This window comes from Diabrotica virgifera, chromosome 6 (genome assembly GCF_917563875.1).
Source record: "Diabrotica virgifera virgifera chromosome 6, PGI_DIABVI_V3a".
In the NCBI taxonomy this organism is placed as follows: Eukaryota; Metazoa; Arthropoda; class Insecta; order Coleoptera; family Chrysomelidae; genus Diabrotica; species Diabrotica virgifera.
Window position 1 is genome coordinate 77,502,764 of NC_065448.1, and position 13,913 is coordinate 77,516,676.

Consider the following 13,913-nt stretch of genomic DNA (forward strand, 5'->3'; position numbering starts at 1 on the left):
ATTTGGCTTTGATTGGTTAAATAATTATTGTTTTATACTTTAGGATATAATATCATAATATTTCAAACTTTAAAACCACCCTAATAACATTACAGTTTTTATGAGTAGATATTTTAATAGATCTATACAGAAAAAAAAGTAGAATTAAAGAATTACAAAAACATTTATTTACACAAAAATACGAATTTACAAATATGTACAAATACAGATACAAATAGTTTTTTAGTCATCTTCCAGTATACGAACCGGTTCTGTGGTATTATACATACACTGAAAATTATCCATAAGCGGACTATCCGAATTTTTCGAAAAAAAAAATCGTTTTATAAACATAGCTCCTTTATTTTTGGTGATAAAAAGATTTTTCAAAAATAACTTTGTAGGATTTTTGAAGAGTTATAAGACTGTGTATACTAAATTCCGTAAGATCCCTTAGTTTTTAATTAGGGTAGGTTTAAAAGGCTCGAATAAGGGGGTGTTTGCTCGTAAATAGAGGTTTAAACAGCTATATCTCGCTAACTGTTCACTGTAATGAAAATCTGTGTACAAGGTAATTTTGGCTACTAAAGAAGCTACAATTTGGTAGTTAGCCATTTTTTTCGTATATCCAGTATTTTCGGAGATATTTTGAAGTAAAAGGTGAAAAAAACTCCATTTTTTCTAAAATTAGACCTTTTAAATAGGTCAAACTTCTTGGGTGTATTGATAATATAAATATAAAAGGAATTACTGAAAGGTGAAGACCCATTTTTAAATAGGAGGGTAGTTAGGGGGTTGTTTTCACTGATTTCTTCATAGAGAAAAGCAGGTACCGACCTTTTTTTTATCATAAGTCGCTTAATTTTCAGGCTAGAAACTTTTTATTATTATTTTTTAAAAGGCCTAACTGTGTACTTGAAAAAAGCTTATTTAAGTTTTCCTCGAAAAATGCAAATTTTTCCGTTGTTTTACTTTAAATATTTCAAATTATGCATTTGACAAAAAAAGCTAACTTTTATCATGCCGTATCTTGGTTTGTATTGGCTTAAAGATATTACAGTAAAAGAATTTGGTTTGTGTTTCTAAAAGATACAATTTTGATATCTACAGTTTTTTTGATTCACATGCATATTTTTCGCGGTATTCTCAAGAAATCCTCTAAAAAAGTCGATTTTTTTATCGAAAAACTGTTACTTTCAAGCGCGAATAACTCGAAAATATTAGTTTTACAAAGAAAATGTCAAAAACATTTTTTTCTTAGAATTACTTTTTACACTGATTTACATAGTTAAAATGTAATAAAAAATTCCCGACCCCGAGATGGGATGGCAACCACCCCCAAGGTTTTAGCGTACAGCGGCATGATATAGAAAATGATCCTTGGACTATTCCCTACCTTCTGTGAAAATTTCAAGTAAATCCATGCTGGACGAAAAAATTGAGAGCCAAAATGCTTCATTTCCTCGACTACAGAAGTGACGACAAACGAAAAAATCAACATTGACGAATGGGAGGTAAACGAACCATTAAGGAAATTAAAAAATAGAAAATCACCAGGAGAGGATAGAATACCGAATGAATTCCTAAAATACGGAGGACCAGATCTATCTATCTATCTACCTGTAGCCTATTTCGCCCATTTTTGAACGTAGACCTCCCCGTATTCTCTCCAGGATTCTCTGTCCTGGACTATACTCATCAATTTGGAACCAGAATGTTTTTTGATGTCGTCGACCATCTCATTTGAGATGGGTCTTCGGTATTGCCGATGGGTCTCAGATGGGTCTCCAGTGAAGTATTTGGTTATTCCATCTGCCGTCCCTTTGCCCTGCATTGTGCCCAGCGAATTTTCATTTCAGTTCTGCTATTTTTTCGTAAGAGTGACCTTAGTGATTTTTCTTATCCATTCGTTTCTTTTCTTATCCTTCAGATTTACTTGTAACATTTTTCTTTCCATGGCCCTTTTCTGTTTGTAATACCTTATCCATGGTATTTCTTGTCAGTGTCCATTTTTGCGCTCCATATGTCAATACAGTCAATACACATTGGTTGTAGACTTTTGTTTTTAGGTATTTCAGGTATATTTTATTTTTGAGAATGTAGTTGAGCTTTCCAAACGCTACCCATGCCAATCTGATTCTCATGATCACCTCCGATGTTTGGTTCTCCTTGCTAGGCCTAAATACTTGACCCAGATATACTTTTGCACTTGTTGGATTTCTTCATTTTGAATAGTTATTGTACAGTTTTCATTAGTATGTATAAACTTCGGGCTAATCAATGATGATTGACCATATTCATGAATTAATCATTTAAACATTAAAAACTTCATTTGCAAAAAGGGATATATTTTGAGTTTTATTGCTGCTTGACAAGAGTTACTTTTCTAATATTATTTTTTGTTGTTAGCGTCAACCATAACAACATCGATCATAAAATCAAAGCTTACATTATAAAATGTAACAAAATAAATTTTATAAATTGTCTAAACATACCGGCCCCCTTGAAAGGACGCAGTTCTTTCAAAAACGTACAGAACTAACAAATTAACATACAAAACACAAATAAAATTAACAGTCTATTGGCAAAACACATACACGATTGAGTGCTCTTTTGTTTCATTACCACGCACTCTAACAGTCACAACTCTAGTAACTCCATCTGGACCTGGATGCATTTCTGTCACTCGTCCAAGAGGCCATTGAAGTGGAGGAGCCCTGTCGTCTTTTATCAGCACCAGAGATCCTAGCTTTAACATTTGGTGGCAATTAGATCTCCATTTCTGACGCATTTGTAGCTCGTTCAAGTACTCTAGTTGCCATCTTGACCATAGTTGTTGAACCATTAATTGTATAGATTGCCATTTGTCGAGACGGTTCTCAGGAACATGAGTGATATCACACTCTGGCAACATAGTTAAGGTACGTCCAATGATAAAGTGCGCTGGCGTCAAGGCAGTGCTATCATCAGGATCGCCGGAAATAGGACAAAGTGGCCTAGAATTCAATATACCTTCCACCTGATGCAACAATGTACTAAATTCTTCAAAAGTCAAAGATCGACAACCCATTACTCTTTTTAGATGAGACTTAATACTTTTTATTCCCGCTTCCCATAAACCCCTAAACGTTGGAGAATTTGCAGGTATAAAATACCATTTTATTTTTTCATGTAACAGACTTTGAGAAATCGAGTCAGATGATTTTTCTAAAAATTCATAAACAGTATTTATTTCCTTGTTTGCACCTATGTAATTTGAACCATTATCAGAATAAATATTACAAGGTCTTCCTCTTCTACTTATAAATCTTTTGAAGCTTGCTAAAAACGCATCAGTGGTAAGATCTGACACTAACTCAATGTGTACAGCCTTAGTACACATGCAAATAAAAATACACATATAACCTTTGGTTAATTTATCACCTCTAGTTTTGCGATCCTTGATAAGGAAAGGACTACCATAATCAGTACCTACATTTTGAAAAACTGAAAAACTATTTACCCGATTCTGGGGCAAATCACCCATTAAATAGTTTAGAGGTTTTGGCTTAATTTTAAAGCAAGCTATACATTTATTTATAACATATTTACGAGCTGAAATAGGCCAGTATTTTTGCCTCAATGAAAAAATTAATTGTTGAACACCACAATGAAGCAAACGTTCATGTTCATTTAATAAAATTCTTTTTGTTAAAACATGATTATTTGGTAAAATAATTTGGTGTTTGCTGTCAAACGGAATATTACTATTTCTTAAACGTCCACCAACCTTTAGTAACCTTTCATGAATAAAAGGATTCAAAGAAATAATTTTACTTTTATTTGGTATTTCTTTATTATTCATTAGACTCTTGTATTCTAATGGAAAACATTCTCTTTGAACAGAATTTATTGCTAATGCTAGAGCTGCTTCAATCTCTTCTAGTGTTAGTACACCAGTCTTTCTATTTGATTTATTATTAACTTTACAATTATTACAACATCGTAAAATATATGCTAAAATCCTTAAAATTTTGTTCAATGAAGAAAAATGCTCTAACAGATAGTTAACCAAATTAAAGTCATTAACAGCAACACAAGAAACAACCTTTGTTTCCGGTACATTCTGACAAATTACCGACAGAATACAGCGTTTATTCCATTAACGTGGTTCAATAGAAAAATCAATATTTATTTTATATCCAATAAAATCATTCTGTAGATCCCAATAGATCCCTAACATTTTATTTTGCTCACCTAATGGAAGTACAGCAACATCTAAATCATTATTAGTGTTAAATTCTTTAACTATATTTGGTTCATTACAAAGCCATTTTCGTAATTCAAACCCTGAATCAGCTAAAACTTTCGAAACATCTTTCTGTACCTTTATTATTTCTTCTTTAGTATCTGAGGAACTGAGCAAGTCATCCATATAGAAGTCGCGCTTAATTATTTTTGATGCTAATGGATAATCATGCTTATTATCTTCAGCTACTTGTAACAAACTCCTAACAGCAATATACGGAGCAGATGTGGTACCGTATGTAACAGTATTTAACTTATAACATTTTAGTCCTTCATTTGAGTCTGCACGCCAAATTATTTTTTGAAATTGACAATCATCTTCGTCCACTAAAACTTGACGATACATTTTTGATATATCACCGCTTATAAAATACTTGTGTAGACGAAACCTTAGAAGAATTGAAAATATATCTTGTTGAAGAGATGAACCTATATATTGCACATCATTTATAGACAGACCTGAACTTGATTTTGCAGAACCATCAAAGACTACACGACATTTAGTCGTTAAACTAGAATGTTTTACCCCAGCATGATGCGGTAAAAAATAAATATCCGTTATCATTGTTAAAATCCGTCTCCGACATATGTCCCAATTCCATATACTCATTCATAAAAGTAACATACATACCATTCAAATCTTTATTTTTGTTTAAACGTTTTTCCAATAAGTCAAATCTATGCAACGCCATAGTTTTAGAATCCCCTAATTCATTTATTGTATCTTTAAATGGGATTTTAATTACATACCTTCCTGAAGAATTTTTTCTAACCGTTTCCTTAAAATAATTTTCGCAAAACATTTCTTCATTTGACAATATTTTTTTGATGAACCCAATTCTTCAATCTCCCAGAACTTTACTAATTGATTATTTATTGATTCATTATAAGAATTAACATTAAAAAATGTATGAGAATTTTTAGGTTCTAGGGAATTAAGGTATAAATTTCCAGCAATTATCCAACCAAATTTTGTATTTTGCAAAATCGGCATATTTGGACCTAAAGACGTTTTACCTCCTAACAAAACAGACCAAAATATACTCGAACCTAGCAATAAATCTATATCATCCAGATACATAAAAATCTGGATCTGCCAACTTTAAATCTAAGGGAATTTTTAAATAATTTTTATTGAAAGGCCTGCTCGGTAACTTTCCCGTAATATTGGGAATAACCAAACAATGAGTATCCATAGTAAATTCTCCTTGGCAAGAACTTAACGTGACAATCGTTTCTTTATTAATTTTTGCTAGCGCCTCTCCAACACCCTTGACCAAATGTTCTACCTTTTGACATTTTAAATCTAATAATTTACAAATTTTCTCACTAATAAAACTACTCTGAGAACCGCTATTCAATAATCCACGACAAACAATCGATTTATTTCCATCTACAATGCGAACTAAGACCGTCGACAATAAAACCTCAGAAATCTCATAGGAATTGGCAACGTCTTTGGAAACATGAAGAGAAGAACTTAGCTGACGTTGATCGTTGTCTGAGCGTTCAATACAGTTATCGATTATGTCGATATTTGAATTCGATCCTGTTCGATGTTGATTCGTATCGATTGAATCAGTAGTAGCCATATTTCTAGAAACATTAGCGTTGACATTATTTAAATGCAATAATGAATTATGCAATTTATGACATTTTATACACTTTTGTAACTTGCATTTCCATGTAGGATGTGAATTCCTTAAACAATTTAAACACAAATTTAATCCTTTAGCAGCCGAGATTCTCTCATTTAAGTATATTTAATTTTAAAAATGCATCGCATTTATATATCGGATGATCATTTTGACAAAAGTCACATTTGACACTAGACTGACGTTTAATAGAAGCAAAACTCGAGAATTTACATTGGGAACCTTTGCTTTATTATTTGTATAACCAGAAGATATTTGAAGCTTCTCTAACATTTGACATTTTTCCTTATTTTTCCTTTAAAAATATATTTAAATCTGTCATACTGGGTAAGTCATTTTTATGTTTGAAACATTCCCATTCCCTTCTGGTGGTAGCATCAAATTTAGAACACATTATAAATATTATTATGCTATCCCAACTTTGAGTGTCTAAGCCTAAACTATTTAATGACCGTAAATGTTTAGTAACATTATCAAATAAATCTCTTAGTTCAAGATGAGACTCGTTATTAATACCAGGATGATCAAAAATTGCCTTCAAGTGGTTGTGAATAATAAGTTTTTTATTCTCATAACGCTCTGTTAACATTTGCCAAGCTATTTTATAGTTTATTGACGAAACCTCTATAGATTTTATTATTTGTTGAGGACCTGCTTCAAGAGAAGATCGCAAATAATAAAATCTATTATAAATCTAATATCTGTTAACCCGCCAGTGGTCGCTATATGAGATTTTCTCTAAAATAATATCCTTTTATGATGTAATAAAAGGCGCCGTGGATGTGGTCGATGATATGAAAATCCTATATTCTGTTTCACGGGTTAGTTGTAGATGGTCACTTACCATATATTTTTCAATGTTATATATTGGCGGCATCAATAGTCACATTTTATATAAAGATAATAATAATAAAATAGAAAAACGTCGTGTCTTTTTAAAGCAAATGGCTTTATCGTTGATGAAACCTCATCTTTTTTGTAAAATTTTGTAAAGAAAGGCAAAAGTTGGATATGTGGGAGAAAATCTCACGCGCGACCCCTCGCATAACAACCGACCTAGCTACCAATGCCAAGTTAAAGAAGCATTATTGTGAACCAATGCTAGAAAACAATCTTTATATTCGAGCCACGAGTCATAGTGCCCTTTAAAAGTACATAAAGAAGTAGGTGGTAACTTAAATAATACCTGAAAACTATTATTATTAACCTCTTTATTTGAATCACTATGAACTGATACAATATCTGCATTATATTCTATTTTAAAATTATCGCAAAATGTTTGCATATCACTAACAAATTCAAAATACGAAGCCTCAAAAGTATTAATTTCATTCTCATTATCCTTACTCACCTCTAGTTCATCAATTTTTTCTTGAATCACATGAAACTCTTCATACAAGGATAATACCTTGCTTAACATAAACTCTACATCTGTGATCAATTTTTTAGAAACATCATCCTTATTAATTTTATCAAAATAATTCTTAAACCTTGTAAGTTTACCTTTAACTACTCCCCTTCTTGCCTTTAAATTCTTTAACTCTTATTCAGCCATTGTTGCACAGATCAAAAAATACAATAAATCAAAAGTCACCTACCGTATATGGTTTTATGAACCTCAAATCGACATCGGCTTCCTTAGCACTGAATGTCGTAACCTTGTGTAAACCTTTTCAAATGGACATCGGTTTCCTTGGCACTGAATGTCGTAACCTCGTGTAAACCTTATTTACTGCAAAAATTTTCTTATCCGGCTCGAAGGACCAGAATAATTATGTATAAACTTCGGGCTAATCAATGATGATTGACCATATTCATGAATTAATCATTTAAACATTAAAAACTTCATTTGCAAAAAGGGATATATTTTGAGTTTTATTGCTGCTTGACAAGAGTTATTTTTCTAATATTATTTTTTGTTGTTAGCGTCAACCATAGCAACATCGATCATAAACTCAAAGCTTACATTAAAAAATGTAACAAAATAAATTTTATAAATTGTCTAAACAAGTATTAGTCGTTGTTTTTGTTTTCTGAAAGTTAATTTTTAACCCTATATTTCTAGCTTCTGAATCTAGCTCTTTCAGTATTTTTTTAGTTCATTTTCCCTTCAGCTATCAGGACAATGTCATATGCGTAGCAAAGGTTATTCAAAAATTGTCCATGTCCATTGATGTTAATTACTGTTTTTTTTTTCATTTCAACCAGATCTAACAGCTACTAAAACTAATCCAAAAAAATATAGAACAAAACAAAATATCACAAGAATGGAGATCAAGCATCCTAATATCTCTCTTAAATAACACATAAACTGAATGAAATTGTAACACTTGAAAAATAACTACAAGGTTTTAGGTCGGCAAATTTTAGCGAAGCAAGTTCAAGAGAAATCACTCGGCATATTTATGTTTCTTGAACCGGAAGAAGGCATTCGACAAGTTATGTACGTTATAAATAGTACCAATAAATAAGCAACCGCGTCTAGAAGGGAGGCATATTCAATTGGTACCGTCTCGTCGGCAGTTTCGTTCACACTTATCTCATCCGGTCGTTCAGACAGTGGCAAAAAATCCGTCGTTATTCGCAGTGCCAAAAAATCCGTCAAATGACCTTGATTCACTCCGACGGATCCGTCTAAAGCGTCCACTATACTACTCGCGAAGTTGATCGAAGTTTTCCTAGTACTTCGTCGGGGAACTTCGCGAGAGTGAAGATCTCGCTTAAATATGAGTGTCATACAAATTGTATTACCACTGGCATAGGTCTAAAGCAAGCACCACATTCTCGGCGAAGTTAATTCGGCAAAGTTGACCGAAGTCCGAAGTACTCGTCACTACACACTCGTTCTACTTCGCGAGGAACACATTCACGCCGGGCGATAAGGACTTCGGTTCCTTTGACTTGTTCGCAAAAACCGCCACCGAATGAAAGTAGGCCGAGTTAAAGGATTTGAAGTTGGTTTCTCTCCGCGCGAATGTGTTCCTCGAAGTTGAACAAGTGTGTAGAGATGCACTTCGGACAACTTTCCCTAGTACTTCGTCGAGGAACTTCGTGAGAGTGTAGATCTCCCTCTGTGCTTGTGTAAGTGAAAACGGGCTCTGAATAAGAACTTATACAGTTCGTCTAATATACTTACCGTTGCACGTCATTATCTACGTCAGAGATCTAAGTTGAAATTGTTGCCCAATTACAAAAAACTCTTGAATTCATTTTAAATTAAATATATCACATAATTTTTGAGGAAATGGATTATACAACGAAACAAATTAATATTTAATGTAAATAAATAAAAACTTTAGAAATAGAAAACAAGAATTAAGTTATAATCTTACGTTAAAGTAAATAATATAAATAGTAAATATAATAAAACAAATACTTATAATAAAGAATAAAAACAAATATGAAGTGTCATCACCGCAACTGTCAAATAAATGTTACCAATTTATTCCACAATATCCCCTTCGTTCGATTATGTTGGGGCCACAGTAACGTTAACGTCTAACGTCCATTATCGTATTAATTAACACATCAAAAATCATGGAATAAACTGCGCATTAACCCTCGCAGGACCAACCTTTTAGTAGAAACAGCGAGGACCAAGGAGGGTCAATAAATGTCCACACATAAATTAATCAAAAACGTGCTTCTTTATTTAAACTAATTTAAAAATATTACAATGGAACCCCGTTAAGTCGGCCTCCGATAACCCGGAAGTCCGGCTAACCCGGACCGATTTTCATCAGACAGAACAAACATTTTTTCACTTTTACTGAGTTTTTTACCAAGAAATCAACAATACTGTATACAACTGTACCTACGTAATTTAGATGTAGTGTGAATAAATATGTATTTCATGTTTTTGTAATTATAATGTGTATTTGTTAATTATTTATATGTATTTTATTATTTTTACCATATTCTCCGGCAAACCCGGATTTTCGATAACCCGGATCGGTCGCGGTCCCAATTAATCCGACTTATCGAGGTTCCACTGTATTTTTATATTATTCCTAGACGTTAATGGAACAATTAAAAGATACGAATTTATAATTTACCCGGAGTGTTCGGCTTCAGTGGAATTGGCATCATCGTAGGATACAGAAACATTTTTGACTTCTTGCTGTGCTTACCGCATACATTCCTGCATTTTGAACAAACTATGGTTGTCTTTGCCCACTTATTGGCCTTTTTTCTTTAAGATTTTGCTAATTTGACATATGAATGATATCGTCCCTTTCCATTTTGGGATGGTGTTGAAGGTATTCAAGGGGATTATTTATAGTCCACTGTCAAGTTTTTATAAAAGTATGAGAAAATGAATTAAATTATAGAAATGCTAATTATGTCATCTAATAGGGCAGTAGTACGCCGACAACTACTAATTATTTGAGATTTTTAGGAACAAAGTTATTTATAAAATCGGATGTAATGCAATGTTGTGGATACTTTTTAACCCTCCTTGGTCCTTCTAGGGTTAAAGTGACTGGCCACACTTATTTTAGCGCGTAGTTAGCAGAAAACGCATTTTTTAATCCACCAATTTCAAGATGGAAGTCGAAGCTGCTACGCTGTTATATTTTATGAGAGCTAATTATTATTTTCTGAATTCGTATTATATATATTATGCATGACATCAAATGCAAATCAGCGTGTTTTATTGTATACCTCATTCGTTCCCATGCCACATTTTAACGATTTTTTATATTTATTTAAGTGGGTCCTATAGCATCAGATAAGTGTGTCTTTTTTCTTTTTCAAATCTTCTACCGTCGGAGTCGCCAGAAAAGATAATGATTGCACAATTCGAGACAAGCGTCACCATGAACACCACGATTTTCATGTGATTTTTGTCGGGGATCCCATAAACAAGGTTTTGTTTCAAACATTGTTAAAAATTCAATTATTTTCTCATTACTCCTATCCATTTTCGTAGAATAGTATGTACCTATTTCAAAACAAATTACTCTGCTGCGCTGCAAGGTAGAACTTGTTGAAACAGTGCAAGTGTAGCCACAACAAAGGGCAAGTAACGGAGTAACTCCTTTGTAGTGTCGAAAGAAACCGACACCCGATCTATCGTCTAACGTTTAACGGCATTAATAATGACATTAACAAATTAGCGCGCTAAGTCATTCATCTAACGCGTTAGTCAAATAACGCGTTAATTAACGGCATTAGACGTTACTATGGCCGCAGCATTACAGTTAGAGTGTGTTCCGAACAAATGTGCTTCATAAAAATGCTTTATAATCCATTTATACAAATTAAATGAAACATATTATTGTGTATTTCTTTAAGTTAACATTAATAGAAATCTTCAAATATTATTTCTACGCGTATATAATAAAATATGTCTAGTGGCTGTAATTCCAGTGTAGTCGGCAAAATGATTCTAAAAAAGAACACACCTACCGCCTAAATATTTCGTGTTGGTATCATGTGACGTCACGGGCTATGACGCGGATGACGTGCAACGGTAAGTATATTAGATGGAGTATACTTACCCCAAAAACCTGAACAAGCATATAAATTTCCCTAACAGGAAAGAAGTCAATATTAAAAGGTGTCCATGTATACGTAAATAATCCACACACTTCTGTCATATTACGAGCTTGGTTTTCTAGGTGGCAGGTTTCCTTCTTAAATATATTCGAAGTAAAAATAATTATCCAGATTAAAGACTCCAAGTAAACAAAATGCATTTTGGCATATTTATTAAAATCCATGTTATCTCTATCAAAATCTAAGGGCTTTCCGAATGTCTCGAAGTCGGACATGTAGTTATACATGGCGGATACTGACTTAATTTTAACAAAATAGGCCCATACCAAAGCGTAAGTCGTGGTAAATGACACAGCATAGTTGACATCAAGTTCGATACGATTATTTTCTTTGCCTAAAATAATGATTAGAGTAAGGTATCGTTTTATGCGGTGGATAAGTTCCACAGAAAAGCGCATATAAAAAAATCGCATAAAAAAGACTTTACTTGCAATGAAAAAGTAGGGATACGTTCCGTAAATTTCTAAAATCACATAAAATGGTGGACATTTATCCACCAAAAATTATATGTCTTTGATATTTTTTGTCTCCATTGGGCCAAATAAAATCTTAAAGAAGAAATTAAAAACGCAGACTAACGATATTGAGATTGCAAAAATATCTTCTAATGGAACATAAAACTTTACGACACTTATAGATAAGGCGAAAACGGCGGGTTCGAAGGGAAAAATATTCCCATGAGATTTTTTTGCATAATCACATTCGTGAGAAATCCCAGAATAAGGTTCAAGAAGTCGCCCACGTGAAAAGTGGGCCAATTTTTTTAACAATTTTTTTTTAATCAAATTGCAAGAATCAATATTTTTGGCCCGAACAATTTTTTCTTAAATTTTTTGGACCATTCTGGACAAAAAAGGTCTCTTATAATTTTTCTCTAAAGTTGATCGTTTTCGACTTAAAAGCAATTTAAAATTGAAAAAAACGAAAACTGGCGATTTTCAAGGCTTAATAACTCGGTTAAAAGTTATTATTATGAATGTCAATATATGACTAAATTAAAGTTTAAAGCCACCCCTACAAGATCCTGAAGAAATTTTTGTCATTATTTTATTACTAAGCTGTTACTTTTAAGTAATAATAATACGCGACATGCACGTGTGCGGCCGCTGTAAATTCTGAGTGCGAGAGAGAAGCCATTCCAGCAGTCCTATTGTGCATCTTACTCACACTCACATTTACAGCGGCGTCAATATGATCTAACCGCTCTTTTTTAGTAATTAAAAATAACAGCTTAGTAGTAAATTAATGACACAGATTTCTTCAGGATCATGTAGCGGCGACTTTAAACTTTGATTTAGTCACTTTCTGGCTTTCTTAATAATAATTTTTAACCGAGTTATTAAGTCTTAAAAATGGCCATTTTCGCGTTTTTCAAATTTTAAATTTCTTATAACTCGAAAAAGATCAACTTTAGAGAAAAATTATAAGAGAGTTTTATTGTCCAGAATGGTCCAAAAAACCTAAAAAAAATAGTCCGGGCCAAAAATATTGATTTTTCCAATTTGATTAAAAAAAATTGCTAAAAAAAAATTGGCCCACTTTTCACGTGGGCGACTTCTTGATCCTTATTCTGGGATGTCTCACGAATGTGATTATGCAAAAATATCTCATGGGAATATTTTTCCCAACGAACCCGCTGTTTCCGCCTTGTCTATTAATTAAATGTTTCAATCCAAAAATCAAAATGTGCTGTTTATTATACTGCAACTTGAAATCAGCAACATTTAAACTCTTAAATATTTAAACATTAAAATTTAATTTCAAAACAATTACAGGTTATACCTTTCAACGCGAAACTCAGATTGATGTTAATAGTTACATGATACATCATGTCACAAGGGGAATACCCGAATTACAAACCCTCAGATTACTGACATCTGGATGGGAATAGTTAATATTAATTCCTACTATTTGTTAATAATAGAATCTTTTTGATGAAATACAAACCGCACAACTTCAAAATCGCATTAAAATAATCCGCATAAAAAGAGACCTTACTGTATATTTATATTGTAAAGCAAACTGTACAGGGTGTCTCAAATTGGTATGTTTTCCAGTGTATAGCGAAAACTAGAGGAGATAGAAAGAAAGTAGTTAAGATGTCATGACTCCTTTTTTCGTTAAAGTAACGATTGCCCAATCAAATCATCAATAGCTCCTCACCTTATCGAGATACTGGGCGAATATTGAAAAATGTCGAAAACGACAGGGTTACAGATCTTCTTTATTAAGAAAAATTTTTAAAAACTTTATATAGTCCATGTGGTGAGACCGCTCCCGTCTAAAAAAAATCTGATTCGGTTTCTTTGTATTCAAAAATGTCCCCTTTAAACAAATCTGAAGGGTGCCGGGCGGAATTTTTGGGCAGAAATTGTTTAAACAATTTTTTAAACAATACAAAAGATCACGTTTTTTGCTCCGCAATATATA

At 32.8% G+C, this 13,913-nt stretch overlaps 1 protein-coding gene across 1 annotated transcript in view; it reads right to left on the minus strand.

The window, feature by feature from the left end:
* Window positions 1-13,913, minus strand: part of LOC126886447 (odorant receptor 63a-like) — a 123,561-nt gene that overhangs the window by 71,301 nt on the left and 38,347 nt on the right. Inside the window, exon 2 of the mRNA XM_050653387.1 lies at window positions 11,426-11,817. Coding sequence (XP_050509344.1) covers window positions 11,426-11,817 — 392 coding nt within the window. The remainder of the gene's footprint in view (window positions 1-11,425; window positions 11,818-13,913) is intronic.